This window comes from Zootermopsis nevadensis, unplaced genomic scaffold (assembly GCF_977971745.1).
Source record: "Zootermopsis nevadensis isolate Lab colony 2312 unplaced genomic scaffold, Znev_1.0 Znev_ptg000017l, whole genome shotgun sequence".
Classification (NCBI taxonomy): Eukaryota; Metazoa; Arthropoda; class Insecta; order Blattodea; family Termopsidae; genus Zootermopsis; species Zootermopsis nevadensis.
This window is the reverse complement of record NW_028259149.1, coordinates 16715986-16741778: the sequence shown is the minus strand read 5'-3', so window position 1 is coordinate 16741778 and position 25793 is coordinate 16715986. Positions and strand designations below refer to the sequence as shown.

The 25793-nt window shown below is 35.7% G+C and overlaps 1 protein-coding gene and 1 long non-coding RNA gene across 4 annotated transcripts in view; one reads left to right on the top strand and one right to left on the bottom strand.

Annotated features, from left to right (window-relative positions):
- Positions 1–25793, bottom strand: part of LOC110829473 (uncharacterized) — a 414372-nt gene that overhangs the window by 314238 nt on the left and 74341 nt on the right. The gene's annotated exons all lie outside the window — the stretch shown is intronic.
- LOC110829478 (uncharacterized) lies at positions 15733–22875 on the top strand. The gene is made up of 2 exons (XM_022063205.2): positions 15733–16522; positions 21021–22875. Exons 1-2 carry the CDS (start codon positions 15880–15882, stop codon positions 21569–21571), a joined length of 1194 nt encoding a protein of 397 aa, XP_021918897.2. The 5' UTR covers positions 15733–15879; the 3' UTR covers positions 21572–22875.

The window sequence follows — 25793 nt, the reverse complement described above, 5'->3', positions numbered from 1 at the left end:
ATACAAATTTTTCCTTATGTACACATAGTAATATTGCCCAATTATCAGACAATACGGTTCTTACTGGATATAAAAATATTATAAAATATTATTAAAATTAAATCTGGTATAAGACATACATTCTCCACACAACCTGCTCGACAGACCGCTCCTGGCCTACATTGGAATCCACAAGATTGCAACACATAACATCAAAGTCAGCATCGACACGATAAATGTGGACAATATACTAAAGCCTGCAGTGAATGTGACGTTGTGGTAAGAATAGGAACAATAGTGACTTTTTATTCTTTAAATGACTGCCTTATATCAGTTTTAATTTTAATAATGAAATCGCCCTGATGATCGAGGCAGCAAGTACCTGTTAAACGTTGTCCAGTTTCTACCAAACTATACGGCGTAATATAACACAATACAGTCATCTTCGTAATTCACACTTTGTATTTTCATCACATAAGATTTAAACTCAATGTGACAAGATAGAAAGATCATTCAAACCCACAAGTAAAAACAATTCGAACCACGTCTTTGTTAGAAACTACAGAACAAGACTACTTTAGAGGCCTTTGGGATAAAGAAGAAGATATTATTAAAAAATAAATACGCCATTTAAATATATAAGCTACGAAGACACGAGGAGAGTAAAATGGTACTTTTCCGATGAAAGAGGTTGTTATCAAGGATCCAGGTAACTTTTCTAGCAGCTACATTAACTCTTACGTGGCATTATTCAATTCAATTCAATTCATTTATTAATATAATTAATATAATGACAATATAAAAATTTGAACAGGAATTTTTAGTTCCATAAATTGACTGTTGTAGGATTGGAGGTTTTCACGGCGGTAAGTATGAAGATGGCTGTCTTCTGGATTGTTGCGCCGTGTAGTCTGGTAGAAGTTTACCGACGTTTCAGCGATGCTTGCTGTCTTGATAGCCAGGGCGATGATGATGGAAACGGCAAGAACCTCTGAAACGTCGGTAAACTTCTACCAGGCTACACGGCACAAAATCCCACAAGACAGTAATATTCAACTAGTTAGATCCTTAATTATCTTGTTCCCTCGTTAAACACCCAGTTGTACTTACTAAGTACTTTACAATGTAATTACCAAATTAGTCAACTCGCAAGTTAGGTATTTATCACTCACTCTATAGAGCAGGAAATTCTTTGAAAAGTCTACTGTAAACTCGGCTTTTCAAAGAAAGCCCACCTTCTTTATGGAACCCACAGATTCATCACCGTTTTCACAAAAGCCCGCCATCGGACTCCATCCTGAGCTAGCTGCATCCAGTTCGCTCTATCGATTCCTGTCTCCCTAAGCTCCATCTTAACGTTATCCTCTCACCTATGGCTAGGTCTTCTCAGCGGTCTCCTCCCTTCAGGCATGTCTCGCCCAACTCATCATCTTCGATATAATCACCCTATTAATATCAGATGAGGAGTACAGGCCGTGAAGCTCATCATTATGCGATTTTCTCTATGATCCGTCTCCCCTCCTTTTAGGTCCAAATATCTTCATCACTTTTTGTTCTCAAGGACCCTCAATCTATGTTCCTCCCTCAAAGTGAGAGACCAAGTTTCGCACCCATACAGCACAAATGGTAAAATTACACTTTTGTATATTTTAATCTTTAGATTTTTGTATACGAGACGAGAGGACAAAAGATTTTGCACAGAATAATAGCAAAGCATTACCTGAATTTAATCTGCTCCTCATTTTGTGTTGACTGTCATTCTGACTTGTCAGTGTCGTCCCCAAGTTCTTGAATTCTGCCACATTTTCAAACGATTCATCAGCTATTCTTACATTCTGGTTCTGTCCTGAATTCTAATGCCGAGACACGATCATACACTTTGTCTTTTCTGCATTTTTTCTACAACAACGTCCCTACTAGCCCTTAAGAGTGTTTCTGTTTTCGGTTTTACAGATTAATACATTAGCATAGACCAAAATCTGATGTGTCCCATTCAGTTCCAAACCGTCCTGATTTTCTTAGACTTATCTCATGGCATATTCTAAGGTAAAATTTAAAAACAGCTGCGATAGAGCATCTCCCTTTTTCAGGGAATTCTAAATAGTAAATAATCGGGCAATTGTTTACATACATGAATTTTGCTACAGGTTCAACTTAAACACATTTTAATTAGCCTGATTATCTTATTAGGTACATCAAATTCAAGGAAAATATTGTAAAGAGCTTTTCTTTTATCTAAGTCATAGGCTTTCTTGAAGTCTATAAGTAGTTGATGGAACTGTACCATTTTACTCCCACCTGTTCTGTAGTATCAGGTATTTATTTAGTTACTTGGATTGGGAGTTTGTTATTTTGTTGTCCGCGGTTATAATCTGGATTTTGAAGCCGTGTGAAACTTCAGACGGCTACAAACTCAAATTCCTTATTGTTACTCAGCGATTCCGTTAATGTGGCAGTAGGAAGCACTAACTGTTGCCAACTGCCACATGTGTGTCAGTCGGTTCATGGAAGCTGTGCGAAAGGTGGTTTAGGCGAACGGAACTACTTTTTTAAAACAATATCCATGATTTTACAATTACGTGGGATATAAAGCACGACTCGGGGAAGCAGGAAAACTCCAATTTTCTGTCCCACATTTCTCTTCACGAGTCACGAACCAAAAACTGAAATGTCACTGCCTGTGAGAATGGGGACTGCTTTATCGCATTACACTTTAAACAAGTCACTGCCCGATTGTTTAAATATTCCAGCTGAAACTACGTATATTTTATAAATTGCAACAATAATATTTATTATGAAAGAAATGACAGAATACATTTTTATTTGCAAGGAAAACAAGAAAATTATTTATCAACGACGAGCCTTCCTGAATGATATATATTGTTTGTATAATAGAACGGGTTAAAATTTTACAAAAGTATAAGATGGCGGTCATCCTGGTTCTTGCACCGTGTAGGCCGATAGAAGTTTACCGACGTTTCAGAAGTCCTTGCTACCTCCATCATCAGGGCGAGATTACAAGTACTTGAAAATACGTAGATTTAGAAGTCTTTACTAAGTACGTTATAAAATAAGTTATTAAGTGGCTAACTTACTGGAAAAATTGAATGGCTAGCAAGTCTACCTTCTTAGCTTACAACATATTTAGTTTGTAAATAATTATTACATACGCAGAGCCCTCAAAAGGGCTACACTGATCGAGAAATCAGTTTGGTTATAACCCCCAAAGATTTATCACTGTTATCGTAAAAGCCAAAATTGGTGGTAAAGCTACCACGTCATTTACAAATACACGGTGTTAAGATTTAAACGAGTAGAACTTTATTCATGCGGTGTTCAGAGGCGCAGGCGCGAAATTCTGTTTAATATTGTCTGCATTATCCACATTTTAATACGCATTCACATAAATGTAGTTCTCATGCTGTGAATAGTTACTAATTTCCAGTATTTCCAATGCAATATTTATACACGAGATATTTATTTAGAATCGAAAGTTATAGCACGGACATGGACACTGAATAGAACGCGCACCGAAAAGAATGCCTCTCTTGTAATATCACTTTTATACCGGATTTCAATCTTCATTTCATTTTTTAGGTCTGAACAATAAATCAGTGCCCGTAGCTTGCTCTCCTCTACTCTTCCTAACTTTTTTTGGTTATGAACTGTTAAAATCTTCGTAACTTTCTAAGTAGGCAAACATTTCATAAATAATAATTTAACCAATTTTTATTAGAGTAGTAGCGAAGGCGCCCTTCCACCATGGTTCCTATTAAATAAAGTTAAGTATGGAAACTACTTAATTTTTATAGCAGGCCTATAAGAAAATGCCCTCACCCACCAAAAAGAATGAAGAAAATTTACCTCATGCCCCGTTATCAGAGTTCAGGACAAAATCAATACAAAAAGTATGTAATAAATTGTTAGAAAACATGACGAAGTTCATCAGTCTCAAGATTGCTTATCGTCCTGATGATGAAGGCAGCAAGTACCTCCTAATACGTCTACCAGGATACACTGTGCAAAGTAAGTAAGAAGTAGCTAATCGCTTTAACTTATGGCTATTTAATGACGCATTAACAACACTGGTTCTTTAAATTATACAGTCGTCCTATCTGTAGTGATTGGACGCCAATTACAACCCACGAAGAATATTTGATACCTGAAACATGTTGTTGGCTTTCGATTAAACTTGGTATTGGTGATCAACACTACAGTTGTTGGATAATTATAATTTAATTTAAGATCATATCCGTACAAAATTACTCCTAAACTTGAAAAAATAAAAATGGTTTACGTAAGTTTAGAAATTGGATAGAAGAGGCCATTTGGAAGACCTATGAGTAGAGAATAGGATAATATTAAAATGTACTTATGAAAAAATAGCGTGTATACTATAGTCATCTGTTTCAGGACAGAGATCAGCGACGGACCCTTGTGAACACAATAATAAACTTCAAGTTACGTAAAAGATGGGAAAATTCTTTAGCTTATGACCGACTATTAGCTTCTTAAGAAGTAGAATCATTATCCTGAATTGAGTTAGTTAATGTTAACCTCTACTGTATACGAAACTCAAAATAAATGTTGTCATTATTTTAAAAAATTCATCAGTTCAAAAATTACAGACTAGCATCGAGAGAAATATTACCACGTGACCGGCTGCTGCAGTAGATAATGGCTGGACAGTATCAAATGTAGTTAATTTTGATAATTGTTGTTAATGTTTAACAACATTCACGTCCTCACTTTAATTCAGCTTTACGAAAAGGCCACCCAAAACTTCACCCAAGATTGGCTGCTTCCTTACGTGATATTTTATATCCGAGTGATGATGCCTCTTCTAAGATGACATTCCAAACATCTAACACACGGCATTCGCAGTCTCCTCCTTATTTTTCTAAACTCTACAACCTTCCTTTGTTATCAAATTTTATTCCTCGACGTACAAACGTTGAATGTTCAACAGCAAACCGTCATTATCAGAAACGAACCTTTACTAAACCAACAATTTTCTCTCGTCTTACAACTTTTACTGCTCTCAGACAACGAACACTGAGCCCACTACACAGAAGAATACTTTGTTTTAAACAAACATCTGGTTAAAATACGATATGTACACTCATTAAAACCCTATGATGTAAGAACTGTCGGCTTACAGACGTAAACTTGTCTGTCTCTGGAGCTGCAAATCTGTAAGTTCCATTCAAAAGATCGTTCATAGACGATACCAAAGTTCGGTGTGTGCGTGTCTGAATTTTGCTGGACACTTAGAATGTACGTGACCACGTAAGTGAGCTAAGCGAAAATAGTATAATAATATTAAAATAGATTCCAAGAAAATGTGAATTTACTAACTGAATATGACTTTGGATAGAGTTAAAAAAAATTGACAGTGGAACCACGGTTCCCTAGTTAACGTTGAATAACGTTTAACAGTAGAATTACATTTATACTGAAATAAAATTTTATTTACACATTAATGTATACTTTTACACCTTATCTATATGTGACGTCATCCGCCGACAGCTTATCTATGTGTTGTGTCATGTACTCAACACTCTAGAACGTTTTTTGTTACCAAATAAATGGCCAAAACTCCTAAACCGTAAGAATTAACTGAAATCTGTTTGAAAATTTGAAAATCTCGTGTTTATTTACGTATTTTACTCAAAATATGTCCGATCTAACTCTTACGATTTAGACGTGGCAAGCGTTGAAGTTAAGGAACGAGGTTATAGTTATTACATGTTTTGAGTAATTATTTCAACAATTTATAGAATAAAGTAAATATAATGTAGAAAAAACCCTTTATTTACTCTTTAATTTAAATATGGGTCTATATTCTCTATCTTACATAGATCTCGAGTTATTGGCTTTTGAAGAAGTTACACACCAGCGTTGCCTTACATCTTAAGTTTCCGTCGAGTGTACGTGATTTTATAAACGTTATTCAACGTTAAAAACCTCTAGAAAAGACCAAATCCAAAACCAAGGAATTACAGAATAAATGGTTCTAAAAAATTATATTTTGGATTATGTTAAAAGAAAATTAGTACTGCATGAACACATCCAAAGAGAGACCGATAAGAGGTGACCCAAATAATCGCTGCATGGATTACACAAGAAACGATGGAAAATGGAGTGGACTTACGGATCACAGAAAGCGGTAGGAGAAAATTATTGTTTAATTGCAATTTGTTTTGCACTGGAACCCAAAGTTTGGCTCGCGGTTAATGAGAAATCACATCACATGACAATATTTTACACATGTTCTTAGCATTCGCCACATTGAAACTATTTTCTGAAATTGAAGTTCTACACAATTTTGACAAAATCCGCATAGCTGCTCGCAGGTATTAGGGCCCTGCAGGAAATGAACCCACTGTAGATTACTTGTCAATTTTACCACTTGAAAGCAGCACCTGTCTGCCACTTATTCCAGTTGCTTTCTGATGATAACCGCGGGAACAGTGCATTCGCGTTAGATGTTTAATTATAGGCGCCAAGAAGTAGATTACGTCACTTTTTGTTCCAATGTTATAACAGCTCATGAAATACAGGAATGAACTTCTTTGTTTTATTGTGTGTTCTGGAAGCACCGATTACAGTGTGTAGTAATAACATTCTTAAATAAACAAATGCTTTCTTTGTTACGCAAATTTAATAATGTTAAACTGAGTTACTGCCTCGAGCTCCTAATTATATGTAGATCATCATTTTACAGTTTTCAAAAAAGATAATATCGGCTGTATTCTTATATTTATATGATTCCTGAAACAGAACATTTGGACATACTTTTAATTGTAAACATATTTCTACTGTATTACGTTCATGGGTACGTATATTTTGTACTGTGTGGGCAGCTTTACCCAGTCTCACCTCCGCGGCTACCTCACAAGACGCTCAGGTAAGGCACGACTTAATATGTAGGTCTACTACAAAAACATTTGTCCGGAAACGTTTGCCACAGGCCTGCGTTCTCCTCACTGAACGCCATCGAATTTCGTTCATTTTCATCTACGAAGCACGCGGAATGACGTTTGTACGTTGACTTCTTGCAAGAACTCATAAAAATGACTCAGTAAATACAATGACTAATATCAAAATCCTATACTTATAAAATGAGGTCGAATTGTGTGGTACGGTACCCTGGTGAAAGGATGTTAATATGAGCAGTTAGATTTATGCATACATTAGCAACAGAATCTGTTACAACTCCGACTGTCCCAAATATCTTACGACTTGAGAAGTATAATTAATACTTTTCTTAAGATGTCTTCTGGATTGTAACGCTGTGTAATCTGGTAGAAGTTTACCACCGTTTCAAGAGGTCCTTGCTGCCTCCATCATCATGACTCATCACCCTGATGATAAAACTTTGGTTAACGTCTATCAGACTACACCCAGAAGACAGCCATCTTCGGACTCACACTTTCCACGTGTTGTATAATACATCACAGGAAGGAAATATTTTTATGTTCATACCACGAGGTATTTTCTAATGTAATTCTTTACATGTAACTAACCCCACGGAGTACGACGTTCCTCAAAACGTTTACTGTTTCTTAGACACTAAGAAGTTTCTTCCTTTCAAGGACATCAAGGATTAATTATCATGCTTACAGTAGTCGGCGTACCACAGTTGAACAGTTTAACCCAACACTCACCATCACACCACACCGGACTTCTCCAAGATACTATATTATCTCCCCATCTACACGTAGTTCTCCCGAGTTGTGAGATCGCTTAAGTTCTTCCAATGAACGTTTTCTAAGGATGTCTTCCTTCCCTCGTGCGTCCTGAATATACCACCAATGTCATTTACCTTGATTTGACCATAGGACAGTACATGCTGTCCAAATCAATTTTTACCTTTCTTAAATCCAGATTTATATGTACTTAAACATGGCTCAACATAAACCACAATGTAATCTCACGATCGAAAGGCCAAATTTGGCACACGTACAGAAACAGGTAAAATTTTATTTATATATATATATTTCGTCGTAATATCAAAGAATTTCATATTATTCAATGTTGATGAAGGAAACAAGGAACTCTGAAACGTCGGTAAACTTCTGCCAGACTACACGGCGCAACACCCCAGAAGACAGCCATCTTCAGAGAAGAGCCTCTTGTACCACCATAATATCATAAACATAACGTGCAGTAGCTCATATGAGGAATATACGTACAAGCTACACGAACACCGAAAACTTGCAGAATAAGCAAGCACAATGAATGGATGTGTCCCTTGACCTCGATATAAGACGACTTGTGTCCCCATTACCAATCCTCGTATCGTAAGCCACTGCCATACAAGATTATGTATTTCTCCGTGTGTTATAACTAGGCATACCACCTAATCTTACATTCTTAACGATGCGTGTCACTCGCAGAGCCTATTCATAGATGTAATTTGGTTTTTAGAAAAAAGATCAACGTCTTTCTGTAGATAAATAATAAATTTACATTTATAATAGTATATAATGCTTTCTTGGACATAAATAATTTATTATTTAAATCGGTTTAATTCTTTAAAGGACAACACTGAAATGTCTAAAGGCGTAAATATATTAGGCAACATTAAGCTGCGAAATGATGACTCTTTTCATACCTATTCTGCTCAGAATAAAATACTGAAATTCATATTTTGGGTTTTTTTCAACGATAAGCTATATCTAGAAAACAAAATTGTTAAAATTCGATCTCAGCTTCATGTACAATATAAATTTACATTAGTACGTTAGTTACTTAAATGGCAAGTTTTTATCTGTAGTTAACCTTGATAAGTTTATTTATATGTTGATTAAATTATTGGTCGGCCACATGTGTATTTGGTTCGTCAGTTAGTTAGTTGCTTTAATTGTCAGTTATTCAGTTTATTAACTGATTATTCATTTGTTCCTTTACCAGTTCATAATTTAACAAGTTCGTGTGATTTTCATGTCGAGACTGTTCTGATGTGAAATCCTGTCTCTGCGAACTCATAACTCAATTAATAATCGTGAAATTAAAATACATAGGACTTTTCCATATGTCGATTCATCTGTACTGTACGGCAGTCATTCGAGAGTGGCTTACTAAAGTGGGACAAGATGCTTCAGACAGCATGGCGTTTGACTTCATTCAACTACATTCTGCTTAGCAAGATAAGCCTTCAATCTAAGTCAAGTTACTCCGTCATTGTGTAAAACACATTTACTTCGGTGATTTTATATTTGTTTCACCAAAAGAGATTCTTATCGAGAATCTGACTGTTGTTGAACTAGTTTAATGAAGTCCACAGTCCCACACATATTTATTTACGATCCTCCGTTTATGATCAAGGTTTTCAAGAGACTCTTTCCTTCAAAATTTCAAACTCAAATATTGTGATTGCATAAATCGTTTCCCCAACCATGATACATTCCCCGCCAACCAAGTGCATAAAGTGAACATGTATTGGCGTTATCATACCCGAGATTTCCCGAAAATAAGACAGATTTGCTAAACAATGCACTGCGATATTATATTTACAGTCGATTGGTGATTATATATGGTGTTTCACATATGAACTTGAAATAAAATTTAGACACCTTTTGTCTGTTCCTTTGTCATCAGTCTTTCGACTGGTTTGATGTGGTCCTCCATTTTCGCCTATCTTGCGCCAATCTCTTCATTTCCACATCCTCAAAAATCTGCGTCACAAATTCCAATCTTTGTCTCCCCCTACAACTTTTCCCTTCAACTGTTCCTTCCATTACCAAATTAACCAATCCTGGGTGCCTCAGAATGTGTCCCAGCATCCTATATCTACTTCTCGTAAGATTTTTCCATAGACTTATTCCTTCGCATATCCTGTCTAAGACCAGCTCATTTCGTACTGTATCAGTCCATGGACACTTTTATGAACCTTCAACGTTGTAACGGAGAAAACCAGAGCAAATCCGGACCTTAACGTTTGTATATGATAAAATAAATGTAAATAAACTGTTCTGCCAAATCTTAACAACTTAAGCTATTTGCTATATAGCTATATACACTTGTCTGAAACAAATAAAATTAGCCCAAAATTTTATGGATATGACGAAGCATCTAACACAGCGGTCATCTATTCAAGTAATGGTTTCGAAGTCTATCTCCGAAATACATTGGCCAAATTTTAACTATATTAAATTCGGTTTCTACTTCTAATTAACAACAACAAATGGATTAATCGGAACACAAACATACTTAACTACGTATTACTGGATGTAAAATACGTAATAGCCAGGGCGTTTTAAAAATTATGCCTCCCAATAAACTCCCACTTTATGTCATCACTAGTGGCACCCTATTTGTAATATGACGCCCCCAATTTTTACAGTGAGACATCAAAAAATTACACATACTAAATCATTGCTCTTAACAAATTGTTTTCAGATGATATTTATATTGATAGCTTTGGGTGTCTTAAATGTAAACTAATCACAGTCCTGGAACTGCTAACGATTGGTCAGTTCCGCGTAAGAATGTATATGATTTCTACAGAATATTACATCAGTGTACTTAAAAACCAAGAGCATAATTAGCTAAACTAATTATTCTCCCTTGCTGCATCAGAATTCTTATGGGACATTATAAAAAATCTAGTAGGAAGCGATAAAATACAGCAATGTGGAAACTTAAAAAATAGTTTGCCACGATACAGCTTGAAGACACAAGAACAAACACGCAAAAATATGCCATCAGGGTTCAAAAAAATCAGCTAAACTTTCCTTATCTTTCGGTGTATACACGCTTTTTCAGGTGGGAGGGAAAATTTCAGGGAATATTCCACTAGAAGCACTGCAATGTCCGACTGATGTCAGTAGCTAATCGAACACGAATTCTTCGTGTGCTGACCCAGACATCCCGAGCTTCAGCAAACAGGCAGCGATGAATTTCCCTTCGGGTGTTTGCGACGGACCTCTTGTCCTCATGACCTTTATATACACACCTATTTTAGCCTCGTGACCAAGATATGCAAAGAACAATATTTATCAACCGGAAGCACATCGGTAAATGAAGATGAGAGGAGACGAAAATCGAAGAAGAATATTATCAGAAAATCCTGAATGGAATGGACCAATTTGGGAGATATTATAAAGATTTTAACGCAACGGAGTGGAGTTGATTTATCTGGCATAGAACAGGGATGCTAGTGGAGGGGAGGGGGGGGGGTGTTCTTCTGAGCACTGGAACCCTTCAAAGTCATAACATTCAGCAACGATTCATTTCATAATTGTGCATTTAGTACGATTCTTAGTGAAAACAACGATTATTCCTTTAAACGGCATTGACCAATCCCACAAGCTCTTCGAGTATTGTAGTAAGCACGTGTCTTCTTTTGCAATTTGGAGGAAGTTAGGTATGTTGAGGGTTGGCATCGAGATGATAATTCGGGAGATTTGGAAAGATTATCTTAAGTCTGCTGAGTTCATGTCTTTGTAAGGTATGTTATTGTCTTGATATTCGTACCTGCTCCATTGCGTGAACATTTTATGTAATAAAGATCCTTTTCTTTATAGTGTGTAGCCCCCATTCAATTCCCACTGTGGAGGTCTTCTCAATTTCTTCATCTCTTTGGATTAACCACATACAACTTTTAGAATTCATACGCCTTCTGCAATGTCTTCCGAACCTCGTGGTTGAACAGTTGGTATTTCTGGTACGTATTCAGAAGGTCCTTGATTCAGATATCAGTTCAAAGACCAGATATCCTGACAAAAGAATATTATGGTGCTACACATCCTGTCTAGGAAAGCACCCCATTCCTAATCCTTATTTTCTCACCTTCCAATCTGCTCTTCAGTTAAAACTTTATTATACATAACCAACGAATCAAGCAGTCATAAATATGTATGAACATGACCTTGTACGTACACATGAGCTCTCTTCAAACTACCACTACTCTCGTAGCTTACTGACATTTTAGTTCTAGTCATGATGTCTCACTGACTACCAAATGTAAGCGTCTTCTAAACAAGTACTCAAACTGCTCCTGTAATGTCATGGTGAATATTACAAACAACGCTAGTAAGGGTACTCCAAAGAAATACAAGGTAGACAAACATTCCGAAAGAGTTCTTTGCTATTATGCATATGTCATTGGCCTTGATGTTTGATTTTTCTAGATATATATGTATTTTGACAAGCTACAGATCTAACAATGCAAATGGAATTCGTTACTAATCTTGTCGAGATGCGTTTAAAATGAACCTTATAATTATATACAGGATGCACCATTTAAAATGCAACCCAATAATATTGTACGACGGTACAAAACTGAAATAATTAGCAGGTCTACTCCTATGTATGGACTCTCCCGATCTCCCCCGTGATACTGAAATCAATGTTACCCTAGCTACTGTGGGACTTTCTCATAAAAAGAGTTTATTCGAAAAACTCACAAAGCTTTCAGAAACTAAACCAAATACTTAAGACTGTCGCCAACACCGGCCCAGAAACACTTAGAAAATTTGCATAAAACAAGCCAGATATGGTGGGTTCTGGCGGACATTTTAAGTATCTGCTATAAACCTATTCTGTAAGTCGTCCTCAAATTCCTTAAAATATGAGATAAATTCTTTAAGCCTTTAGGAAATCGATTAATTTTCAGTTGCGCTTTGTTCAACTAATAGGCCTATATTCACATTTGTTCGGCTGTTATCCTGCAGATGGAGGCAGCAGTTTATTTAGAATTCGTAATATGTCACATAGCGTTTATAATATTTTTTTAAAAAAATTTTCGTTGCTAAAAGAAAAACAAATTACTTAGTAACATTGACTAATTCAACTTTGAACATCCATTTTATGATAACATCGAAGAATTTATATTCGTCTGCTATCTTTTGAGATTAGAATCTGAGTAGCTGTATGTACTCATCAATTATAATGTGACCGGTGGAGCTTATGGAGTCTGCTTTACTTAAAATGCTTCAAACATTCAGCGCTTTGCCTGATGACCTCTATGACTGGGGTACGCGGGTCGTTTTAATTATGATCTGGTCAAAGAAAGAGACATCACAAGAGCAGAAGAAAAGAGAAAATTAACAGGGGAGAAGTGGTTATACAATGTATTTTTGTGTTGAGGGAGGAGAGAAGAGCTTCTTAATGTTACAAATTCCTAGCCATTGCTCGGTAATCCTTTCGTTTGTGGCACAAATTGTTATTTAATGTGTAAACAGTTTTGTTTTTATGAATGATTTTATATATCAATACACTGCATGGTAAACAACGTTTTAAGATTGTTTTATAGTTTGTTAAAATATACTTAAATAGAGGCTGTATGTTAACTTTACATCTGTTACCACACAAATATCCAATACCCTGACTGAATAACGCTGTAAATATTTCCTCATGATGCTAGTAATTCCATAATTCTGGTAAGATCCAACAGAGATTATCCGCCCTAAAATATTTGTGGCTAGTGATCTTTCATATTTACAAAATTAAAACTTTAATACGTCTTGTAGTTTTAATAATCTTCACTGCAGATATTTCTAAGCGAGAAAGTCAGTTGAACTCGTTAATATTGTGTAATTCATAAGAATAATTTACAAAAACTGTAGTTTTATGACATTACAAATGTAACTATAATCTGGGGCGTGTATTATATTGAGTCTCTTATAAGACAGAGAAAGAACAGAGAACACACAAAATTAAATTAGAAGAAAATGGAAGGAAACTGAGTATTACATTTTATCTTTGAAAATAACAACCTGAAAGAAGAGAGAGACTGAGGAAAGAAAAGAGAATGAGAAATTAAAGAATAAAATAATGCCAGAGGAGAGGAATATATGGAGAACAGAGACGAAGAAAGAAAGCTAAAAACAAAAGTAGAAAGAAATTATGTATAAAATGTATAATTACAAAAAAAAAAATCCAACTGAAAATACTGTTAATTTAATATGACAGTCTTCTGGGTTGCAGCATCGTATATTCTGGTAGACGTTTTCCGACGTTTCAGAGGTCGTTACTGCGTCAATCAGGGCGATTACTGTCCTGAGGTTGGAGGCAGCAAGGACCTCTGAAACTCTGGTAAACTTCTACCAGACTACACGGCGCTACAACCCAGAAGACAGCCAACTTCGTATTGACCTCTATGAGAACATCGAATCCTACCGTCCTAATCAGCATTTCAGTACATAATCATAAAGTGCACGTTGATAAGATAAGAGCAGGTTATGCATTTGTTGCATTGATAACATCACCCAAAGGGATCGCAAGCCAATCACTTGTTTATAAACACACCAGTCAGTCCATTGTACATCTTATACCTGCAAGTTCATGCTTTCATTCATGAAAAGGTATTGTCCATTAGCACAAAGCTGCCGGATGCTACGTACTCACAGAGCCTTAACTCAGCACAATAACTTCGATACTGTTCCACTTTCAATCGCTTTTTGCATTAACTACATGAAGTATTGTTCATCTCGAGAAGCTGATAGTAGCTCGATTGGTCAAGAAATTGTCCATATTTTTCTGACCCACGTTCACAAGATCACGTCATTGAACCAAGAAAATCCAGTCCACACATTATCCTGCTTTGTTAGTATGCATTTTAATGTCAGCACCCCATCTACCCTCATTTCTACCAAGTGGATGTTTCCTTCATGATTTTCAGTTCAATATTCTGTGTGCGTGTCTCACCCCCCACTACCCTCGACCCGGTTAAATCACTCAACTTGATTTGACGACATTGAAATTTGAAGAACAAGCATCCTGAAGCTCCTCACTGTTACAATAGCTGCAGAGAATCTTTTCAACACACAGCAAGGCCCCTACCACCACAAGTCAACACAATAAAATGCGAGTCTTCACTTAGCGACTGAATGTAATGAATTAATTATGTTCCCAGTCAGTTAATTAATGCGTAAGTGATTTAATTAGCAACATAATCAATTAGTAAGTTGATGCATTATTAGGCCGCCTGCTTATTCAGTCAGTTTGTTAGGAAATTAAAGATCTATTACCGTATAGTCAGTCACCTAGAAAGTGAATTTATAAGTTAACTAACAACACAGTCGGTTACTTAATGACTTCGATAACAGGATGTCTCTGATTATTGTACGAAATAGGCGAATTACTAAATACCGAGGACTCTGTAACTTGTTGCAAAGAATGTACATCATTTAATCACGAACCCAGCTTCTCGTGTGATGTGGGAAGTAGGTTAGTTGCCGCAAACCCCATAACACACAGAAGGCAGGAGGCCCTCCGGCCACGGTTTCAGTCAACACCGTCTAATCTGACCCCGACATTGTCATATGCTCTTGACCTCAGAATAGAGAACTGAGGAGCCCCTTTCTTACTCCCACGTATTTAACACGCATGGAGCCATAAATGGAATGAACCATCAGGTGCCTACTTTATCGGCAATAGGATCTCATTCAAAGTCGGCCCGAAACGTGTTCCCCCCTTCCACCAGGTACAACCTACTCACATACGATATGTACACAAATTATCTTCACTTCTTTTTATGTTCTTTCATACTTCTCGGTCCCTCTCTCTCCTTCCCTTCTGCCTTATATCTCCAGTTGCATTAACCAATAGCTCACGACTAAAAGTCAAAGCTGCCAAATGAGAAAGCATTTGAAAGCGAAGATGAAAACGTGGGGGTAAGAGAAGAAGGTGAAATGGGATGAGGACACGGAGGAGGAGGAGGAAGGTGTATGAGGCTACGCTCTTTTACCTACTGACCGTCTTTTATTCCAGAAGACCTGGAAAACGGACGATAAAACCCGAGAGCTGAAGCTCTCATAATCGCAGTCTTTCACCAGACGGTGTTCCAATATTTACCACAACATCCGCTCTGCTTCGAGCCAGCCAGACGCAGATATCAACACACAGTCCACCAGTCTCAGTGGCTGGCTGGCATCTTCTACCAAAACCATGGCAACTTACAGAAGAAGACCTGTATTCGGTTTCGTCGTTCTCCTGGCTATAGGAGGTCTGACACAAGGACTTGCTATCAGCGGAGGTGAACACGAACAGAAAATACAGGAAGTAAACACACAGAAGGATTTAGAAGATAGTGGCTCCTTAAGGATGGCTAAATTCCTGAATTTCAAGTCACTGGTATCTGGACAGTCCAACGAAGTAGACACAGATACACCTACCGTGAAAGAAAACGATTCAGACAGTCCTGTGACGGCCTTATCTGGAATGTACTCCGATTGTATAACTGAGTTTTCGTTTACTTGTGTCCAGAGGAAAGTTCTGGTCTTCTTTGATCGCCTTGGAAGAATGGAGAATTTTAACTTATTGGGGGATTTCATGTCTGTAGTTAGAACAAGGCCAGATACGACACCAAGAATAACAGAAGACGGTCTGAAGGCTCGACTTTATACGGGTGGTAATATCGAGTCGGATATGGACTCCCTCATGGACCTGGTAGCCGACAGGTTCTTCAGCAGCCACATCTTACGGGTGAGGTTACCTGCTTGGACAGAAGCATCGGTGCCTGGTGGAGCCGGAGAGGCGCGAACGGGGACCACAGTGGATATCAGCTTCGAGAATTCCATGGACGAAGAAGGTAATAAACAAATGACAGCTGCAGATCTAATAAAATATTCTTTCTTTGCTCTCCGCAAGTTTTAGGCTTATTTTGGATGATCTCCCTATAAAAAAAATATCTCCTTTATCGTGTAAATTAAGTAAAAATTCTAGCAGTTGTCATTATCCATAGTGTTCTGATGGGTTAGATATTTTTCTCTGTAATACATTTTTTTATTTACTGAATACACATTTTTCATTCCTTAACCTCTGTTTACTCTCGTCTTTGTAGTGTACGTCACATCCTAGATCTTACACATTAAATTTCAACTGATTTTATTTTACTAACATTAATATTCTTATTCACTAATTTTTTATTTCCGTGCAAACTTGTGAGAACTTTTCGCTTAGCTTTCCGGTGTATCTGACATTCACAATACAATGAGTTTCATTACTTGTATTCTTTAACTTACACTGTTAAAATGATTACGTCAAGGTGGATGGGATAGGTGGAACACGTAGCATGCACAGAGTAAGAACTGTAGACCTACGTAATATTTTTTTTTTGAGAAAAATTAACGGAAACGATCAAGTATAGATGGAAAACAACATTAGAATATATCGTAGCGAAATACACAGTGAACTGTATCAGGCCAGAACTAAATGATGATCTTTTGTGAACACGATAATGGTACCCCTGGTTTCATAATGGCGGGAAATATCTTGACCACGAAACAGTAAATATATATATATATATAGTTTCAATTATAATTCGCATTTGGAAAGATTTCGGTTCGTAAATGGAATTAAGATGGAGTACACACATCGAGGATATTTGTGGTTTTACTCAGTAGATCAAGACTGGAACTTTAAAACAGAGTATGGCTAACTTTTCAGTGTTGTTCCTATTTTATAATTCATGAAAATTTATCATTCGTTATTATATAAAACACTTGATTAAACATCCTGAAGAATCAATCAATTACAGGATAGCTTGAAAATCTCAGTGATTAATAAAACGTTACTAAAAGCACTTAAATAAATAATTACACGAACCAGTATCATTCTTGATATGCTAACAGATACACAGCGTAGCCAATAATATACGACTTCTATGGATCCTAAATGTCCATTACCGTGTTCACAAAAACCCTCAACACAAGCCTGCCCAGAACTAGTTAAGTCAACTCCATAACCTCACATTCTGTTTCCTCAATTTTAATATTAAACACGTAGATTTCTCAAGTTGTCTGTTCCTTTCAAAACTCCCACCTAAAATAATGTCATCCACATATCGCCATTATGTTCTGCATAGTCCGTTCATCTCTTCATCCTTGACTTTTTCGCTATAATAATGTTTGGTGCAGAGCCAAAATAATAACGCTTCTCATTCTGTTATTATAAATAATTATTCTGAAATTTTTGTATAAATCCAATATTGCTGAAGAAATTTATCTTTTTATAAACGTTAGATACTAGACAATTTAGAAGTTCAGATGACAAGTAATTGTGATATTTTCCAGGATTTTTTATAATATTGCGACAAACATTTAAATTCCAGAGTAGGGTCTATCTGAACAATCTTACAGTTCGATATACACAATTGAAATTATTGACCTCAAGAGGCTGTTGTCTGTTGAACTCATGCCAAAACATTTAATATCCGGTTATTTTCTTCATTCAACATTTCTTTCTTTGTCCATCTCTTTCGTTGGTTTCTCTCCCTTTCTCTTTTTGTATGTTTGAAAAATTCGCAAGACAGTCGTGTTAGTATCCTAACCGGTTACTGTTTACGGCTAAATATTTAACATCCGACTGAAACACTTTGAATGGCGTAAAGTACACGTTCGTGTTGAAACCTACACAGAGAACTGTGTTACCTGACTGCTAAAAGCCTTTTTATACATATGTAATTATGATTGCAGATTCTATTAAACAATGTGAACCAATGAAATTTACATATTATATAAGCGCAAAATCTAAAGAAAAGAAATACATTGCCAATCCCAATCGTAGACTATAGGGTATTATTAAAATAAAGTAATGGGATTAAACTGGCTCAGTATTGTGCCCAGCGTCTGGCTTCTACAACAATCTTCAAGGATACAAACGCGTGGAATTTTAATTTAATCGCCCAAAGCTACAGCATGGAATTTCTTGGTTAAAGGCAGAACCCAGTAGGTGATCGCCCTTCGCATTATGATCAACCAATCGCACACTGAGATCAAGTCTTTATTCCTTGTTTCTTTAACAATCTTGTTCAACCTCCACAAGAATTTGATGCTTGGCGATTCGTTTCGAGGTGTGGAAATAAAATATGAAGATGACTGTACTTCTGGGTTGTTGCGTCATGCACTCTGATAGAAACTGGCCGACTTTTAAGAGGTGCTTACTGCCTCCATCGTCAGAGCGCATACAATAAGTACCTCTGAAACGTCGGCAAATTTCTACCAGACTACAAGGCGCAACAACCCAGAAGTACAGTCATCGTCACACTCGTCGACTTAAGAACTTTAAATCTCACGAAGAAAGTATTTTTACATCTACTTATAGGTATCCCCAAAAAAATTCTTCTACTGGTAGCGAACGTTAATAACGTTTTAGGGACCCCATCATCTTGAATTCTCTGCATATCACTAAATTTACTAATAATTTTTAAGACATTAACTATTATTTTCATTTTGCTTTTTATTATTTTGATTTTGTGTTGAATTTCTTAAATTTCTAATCTCTACCGGTCTATAAAACACCACGTACAGTTCTATTTCAGTACTGAAATGTTTCTTTCTGTTCTACAAACTTATTTCCAGTGCGCAGGATTTGAGGTTTTCTCTCACACTCTTAGGTCACCTTTTAAACACTTTTACATCCCCTCCTGACAAGTAACTGATTATCCGAAATTAAAGTAACTGCTTGAGTATGAGGACATCTGTACTGTTACTAGGTAATGTCAGAAGCACAAATGAAGTTCTTCATTGAGATTAATTAGTTCAATTCTGTTGAAGGAGTAACATAATGGGTGACGATTTACGTAAATATTTTGTGTATTGTCAGGTTCTAAATTAAACAGAAATTATATAATTTATATAACCGAGGGAAATATAAATTACTCCGGTCTTCCCTTTAATGACAAGTTTAAAATAATTGCAATAAAGCAGCTGGAAGCAAGTAACTATTTGTATGGTAATGGAGCTTCCTTCAAAACAAGATAATAGTCATTCTGATTCTAAAGAACCAGAAATGCCTTCAACCCATTTACAGCTCACCACTTAAATTTATCATAATAACTTTAATCCACTTACTATTCTTTCTCGCTATTTCACTCTATTTATCGAAGGTCCATTTCAATATTACAATCCTATTTAGGCCCAAATGAACAAAGAAGCGTATTAAATGTTCTTAAGCTTTTCCTAACAAAATTTTATATTCATTTATCACTAAAATAGTTTTAGAGATCCTGCGTAACAATTCATAACACAAAGATGCTACCTTCTGAGATGTTGAATCTTGTAGTCTGGTAGAAGTTTACCGCCATTTCAGACGTGATTAGTGCCTCCATCACCAACTCGTAACATAACTTAGAAGTTATCTTTACGATAAGGTTTATTAGTACAACCACAACTATTAACCTTGAGTATCACCCCTTCTCGGCTGTCCGCGACTGCTTATCCCGTTCATTCATATGTGAAAGCTGACTCCTGCATCAGAATACTGAACAAGAGTCATGCTATGTGAACATGGGTTTCACCCAACGTGGTTCTAAAGTACAGAGCCAAATGACAAATCACATATGAAGTTCAAACATTGATTAAGTCAGATCGAAATTTATAACAGAGACATTTTGACACCTTAAAACTCACTAAAATCTTCTCGGGTAAAATGTTAACTATCTGACGCGGGTGTAGCCACAAGATGATTTTATTGATTATAGTCGCCGGAAAAACTTCAAAATCATATATCATGAATTTCAGTTTTCGTATTGACAAGCTTCGAAGTTACACGTAGTTTTGTTAACACGGAGAATTTCTCAAGTTTGTTCCTTCAAACTCTTTTTGTCAAATCACATCAAACCTCCCTGATGAAATCACGATGGCCACGTTACTAGCACGAGAATAATGAAATAAATACATTTTTTTTTTATAAATCGTGTTGACTTAAATCTCACTTCGCATGAAGCTGTTATCAGCATTTCTGAACAACCGGGCACATCTATAAACCTACACAGCAGACAAATGTTTCATTGGCTGGACTATGACAAGTTTTTAAAATAACTATTTGCCCTAACTTAAATTGTATAAGATTCTTTACCTGAGGACAGATGAGTAATATTATTAAAGTTTAGAGTACCCACATGCTTTCTTTGCCTTCTAAAATTATTTAATGTAAATTTCAGTCATTGTAAACGGTGACTATGAATTATTTACGTGCTATCCGTATAATGGGTACTACTGTCAGACTTCTCAACAAAAATGATTTTTAAGAACTAAGTTGACGGGCGTTTAACTTTGCTCTAAAGACGAGGGCGCTGTGTGTTTCAGGTCGTTCTGGAAGGAAGAAGAAGAAGAAGAGAGGTAAAGGGATGAAGAAGATGATGGGTATGATAGGGGCACTGATGATTGGCAAGTTGCTGGTGATAGGCAAAGCCCTGCTGATACTCATCAAGATCAAAGCACTCAAGGCCCTGTTGCTTGGCTCCTTGGCACTGCTCCTGTCAAAGATCCAACTCATCAAGAAGCTTATGGCGAAGAAGGGAGGCGGTGATCATGGAGGACAAGAGAAACACATCATCGTGGTGTCTGGCGGCGATCACGGGGGCGGTCACGGCGGTGGTGGTGGTGGCCACGACAGTTATGGACCACCAAGTGGTGGGGGCGGAGGAGGCGGATGGGCTGGCGGCGGCGGTGGCGGTGGCGGCGGTTATGGGGGAGGCGGGGGAGGACACGGAGGTGGTGATAGTTACGGTCCACCGAGTGGGGGCGGATATGGCGGTGGCGGTGGAGGCGGCGGGTGGAACAGAAGATCGGTGAGAAGTACCACAAACCCAGAAGACCCCCATCAACTTGCTTACAGAGGTTATAGAGCTCCGTGACGCACGACTTTAGATGACTATCGACTTTTCAGCTATAAATTATGGACAGACATTTTTCATAAATTTCAAATACTTTATTAAAATTGCATAACTTTGGTAATTTGAATTACCAGGAAACCATAAAGTCCATTTTTTTGTGTTTAATTCAAGTCTTCGAAAAATGACTGATACACTTTAAAGTATCGACTCCTCCAGAAACATTCACGTAAATTTACACACTCTAAAGTAAAGAACATTTAGAGTATGGACGTAATTATACGTAAATAAATATTGTTTCGACGTGAACTGACGTATATTTACCGACGTAAACATATTGTCATACGCACTAAGTTAACATATTTGTAAGCAGAATTACATTTATTTTTGCTTTTGAAATGTGTTCATGGCGAAATATCCATGATTCTATCATTTCAAATAGGCAAACCAGAAAAGATATTCCAGTCAATAAGACACGATTTTAATTACACATTAGACACGCAAGGAAACATTTATAATTCCCTATAAGTTAAGCAAAATATTCTAAATTAAAGTATTATCAAATGTTGATTTTAAAGAAGGTTATTCGGTTTTGAACCCATTTTTCTTACACCCAGTAATATAAATAAGACGTATTTTTCATTCACTGCCAAATGTTACAAAATAATTTTCTATAAAATGTAAACAGAGTATACATTCTTTAACTAAACCACAATGAACACATGTAACATGCCTAGTTTGACCACGAAGTTACATTTTAATTTAAAGACTTTACAAGACACTTGACTTATGAAAACCTCGTTCATATACAATTTCTTTATGAAAAACAACAAAATTCTGAAATACTTATTCATAGACGAAAACTTAGGCGTGTTGACACACATACAGACTTGACTTTGAATTATAAAATATATATTCGCATAACTAATCAGAAAATTAGCATACAAGTTTACTGACTTTCATGTCAATGAGACAGTGAAGTACTCACTGAAATTTTAGGCTTTAAAGGGTTTTTATTCTGGTGCCATAACCACCTACTCAAGGTCACAAAGACTCCTTTGACCAGGTATATTAAGACTGACTATTTTACAACTTTACTTCTCATCAATTCTAGTTTGCTTCAAAGGAACTGCAGATGATATTACAGCCTACAAACGAAATAGTGAAAAAACTAAAATGGATGGTTTATATAAAATTTTAACTTATATTTGTTATTTTATTGAATATTTTTACGAGCATCTTTAAAATATTATATTGTCACTATGTTATTTACTTTGTCTAATTAATGTATTTATTTAAGTTATGAAATAAATAATATAAATACGTGATATGTGGTTATTAAATTTCCTTACCATTTCTAAAAACATAATATTCTTTTACGAGAATTCCATTAAATAATCGTTGTTATTAAAACATAATACTTTTTCATTGAATCGGAAGTATTATAAAACTGAGGGCAGCACAAATCAGCAATACTCAGTGTCACGAAAGAAATCGATTACACTGCGCATGTGCAAATTTATTCTTAAATATATATTTTGTGGCTTACTTTTACAGTTTTATGTAGATTTTTTGGAAGAATATAAACGAGATGTTTTCAGATAGTTAAAGCACAGTATTAATTTGTATTATCTGCTTCAACATTCATCAACTACACATTCCAGCAAACGATTCCCACAACAAACCGCAATGTTTTCCCTAAAAAATATTAATCAAAATATATTTTAGTGATGACACGTTGTTTATTATTTAAGTTCGAGACTGGATATTTAAATATTATTTAGATAAACTTGATGCTGACAAAGTTTAAAAGGCATAATTCATAATTAAAATATTGCTGTAAAAAATTATTCGCTAAAGACATTACAATATGCACATTCTTTATATTTGCCACCAATTATAGCAAATATGTTTCAAATTTTCCAGTTACTCTACTTACAGAAACAAATCAAAATATTTTGTGTTTAAACTTACCAATAATAATAATAGTAACAATACATGTATTTACCACTATGATGACAAAAAAATCAGAACTTTCTCATAGTTTAGATTTGCGAATAACTATGATAACAACAGACGTAAAAAAGTATAAAGTATTCAACATATTTTCAGAATAACAGTCATTGCAAAGTTAATAAAGAAATTGATATTATGTAGCATTCTACTTTCGCTAAATATATACCATACATGAACTGATTTAGTGACCTGTGATACTACAACGAATGAAGAAACAATATAAAGGACAAGAACATCATAAGAAAAATGAAGACTAAAAATCATTAAAATTCAATAAAAAATCAGTAATTCAGTGAAAAGTTTTAATATATAACACCTGATGATGGCTATATATAGCCGAAACATGTCGTGTGTGTTCCACATGTAAATCGAGTACTCGATAGGGAACGTAAAATGTTATTTTAATCTTTTAATAATATTATATTGTGATTGACTGCTAATTTTAATATATTTTTAATACTATATAAATCACAATATGACGCATCTACAATATCTTATAATATGTCAAGAATGAACGGTCATGTGTTTCAATAAATTATTTCCCACCTGCAAATATTCGTAATATCTGCATATTAATTTGTGAGGTTAGTGTTTGGCAAGACTGCTATGAAAATTTTCACTGATATCTTAGGCATAATTATTTCTTGTGCAAAAATTACTTTATTAATGTAATATTTAACATGCAAAATCATCTACAGCCACTATCTCTCCAGACGATCTTCTAATTAGTAGGGCAGTGCTTGATCTTAAATCTTAATCATTTCATTTTGACTCTCACTCACATTCTTTTATTAGAGCAAGGAAGTACTTTCTCTTGAATTATATTTACAAAATGTGATTGCTATTATTCCCGTTCATTTGAATAGGCCGTTCTCATGTACTTGTTATTTTTGTAATCTAATGGAAGGTATAATTTTTGGATGTGTAAAATATAGTCAGTATTTAACACAATATATAAATTTGTTTACAAATTTTAAAGAATTTCCTAACTGAACTTTATCCATAAGTTTTTATATGCTTCCTATTAAGTACTTTTATAAATATAACACGTTATACATACTATTATAATTCTACTGTAAACACATATTTCTTCTTTATTTAAGAAGTTTTGTCTATTTCACGTTTTCTTATTATTATTCCATTTTTCTCCTACATTGAGCATAGTGGCATCCCTTCTGAGGCTTCTGATATATTTTTAAACATTTGGTAGAGACTTCCTTGGATGAGTGATCAGCCCATCGCAAGGCCTCTAAAAGCGACATGGGTGAGTAATGGTCGCGCTGAATTTTGTTTACGAAACATCTCTTTCATGCTCGTAAGGTTCTTTTACATGCCGTAAATCTACGACATGCGACCGTCAGCTTTACTTCCCCTCCGAAGGATTTTTATCACCCTTTAAAATCCATCGACCTTTGCCATAAACCTTGGGTCCTGTGACAAGCACGCTACGTCTAGACCACAGACGGCGACAGTTCACTCTTTATGCAAATAATTATTGGACCTAATTTTTTTATCTCCGTCAAAATATTTAAGAAACTACACTGATGTGATCAGTTTAATAATTCACTTGACATAACATTCGTTACGAACGTATTGTGTAAAACAATTAAAAACAGACTCTCCGCTGTATTTACAACAGAGACACATTGTATAAAGTATCTTACTAATTTCACCTGGATGACGTCAAACATCGTTTGTTAAAATCCCTCTAAACTTTACTCGTTCGATTATAGTGGAAACTAAACATTTTAAGACATACGACCGCACACCCTTATTTAAATGTCATAACAATTTATTATAATGATTGAAATGGGCCCTTCCCTTAGTGTTTTATAAAGGGATTATATTGGCACACTAAGGACAAAGATTAAATTCTACTGAAATTTTTCAGTGAACACTAATATTAAAACATTTAATTACGATCTGCTGAGTGAGGCTGCTTTAAGAGATAAGTAATGTGAATGGACAGGCAAGGTCTCACCACAAGATTCTAATTTTATACACTTCGTGTTAAGAACGCATTATAAGGTAGTATATTTGCGTCATATTGTGAGTTAGGTTAATATTTTAATATTTTCCGTCAAATCACAATTTTAATAAGATAATAAAATATAAAATATTTAAAATATAATTTCACGTTCCGCATCGAATGATCGATTTACAAATTGGAACGTCTCTTACGACATGTTTCGGTTATATTTAACCGTCGATCATTCGATGCGGAACGTGA

Bases quoted from the DNA above. Each gene is read 5' to 3' on its own strand.
- LOC110829478 (XM_022063205.2), top strand. From the start codon at position 15,880: ATGGCAACTTACAGAAGAAGACCTGTATTCGGTTTCGTCGTTCTCCTG. The intron at 16,523-21,020 runs GTAATAAACAAA...TGTGTGTTTCAG, and splicing joins GAATTCCATGGACGAAGAAG to GTCGTTCTGGAAGGAAGAAG.